The sequence below is a fragment of the Sinocyclocheilus anshuiensis genome, unplaced genomic scaffold (assembly GCF_001515605.1).
Source record: "Sinocyclocheilus anshuiensis isolate Anshui unplaced genomic scaffold, SAMN03320099.WGS_v1.1 scaffold1303, whole genome shotgun sequence".
Taxonomy (NCBI): domain Eukaryota; kingdom Metazoa; phylum Chordata; class Actinopteri; order Cypriniformes; family Cyprinidae; genus Sinocyclocheilus; species Sinocyclocheilus anshuiensis.
In genome coordinates this window covers 1,122,963-1,123,462 of record NW_015537954.1, presented here as the reverse complement: position 1 = coordinate 1,123,462, position 500 = coordinate 1,122,963, and the positions used below count along the sequence as shown (strand labels likewise).

The following is a 500-nucleotide window of genomic DNA, read 5'->3' as shown; positions in this document are numbered from 1 at the left end:
AAAGCAGACTTGACTTGACTTGACTTGAAAAATCATAATTGTGTAAATAGAAGCGAACACAAACACTGAGCCGTTATGTTGCTGTATTTAGAGATGTGTTATTTTCTTCAGCTTCACATTCCAGCCGAACTTTAGACGACTGTCTCTGTTTACCGCGCTGAACTTTAACCTCACCCCAGGAATAGTCATGCTGTTAGAATGATATAAATGCTCGTCATGTCAGAGTGAATCTTCAGTTCTGCATGTTGTTTGCGAGGTTTACTGATGATGCTGATGTTTTACAGGCTGCAGAAACGGCCAGCAGAGACCTGAGCGAGAAGATGACGCTCCTGCAGAGCGAGATCGACGACAGTCAGCACAAGCAGAAGAACATGAAGACCGAGCTCAAGAAGTTCATGGACGTTCTGGACGGGAAGATTGATGAGCTCCATGAAGTTTGTCAGGGCATTTCTAAACTGGGCATCGATAACTGAACACACACTCTCTCTCTCTCTCTCTCT

The 500-nt window shown here is 44.4% G+C and overlaps 1 protein-coding gene across 6 annotated transcripts in view; it reads left to right on the top strand.

Annotated features, from left to right (window-relative positions):
- Window positions 1-494, top strand: part of LOC107665258 (homer scaffold protein 2) — a 23,973-nt gene extending 23,479 nt beyond the window's left edge. For all 6 annotated transcript variants that reach the window (XM_016456113.1, XM_016456105.1, XM_016456094.1 and 3 more), the window contains one exon: window positions 285-494. In XM_016456113.1, the coding sequence (XP_016311599.1) occupies window positions 285-473 (189 nt within the window). In that variant the 3' untranslated portion in view covers window positions 474-494. The remainder of the gene's footprint in view (window positions 1-284) is intronic.
- Window positions 495-500: the final 6 nt, after the last annotated feature.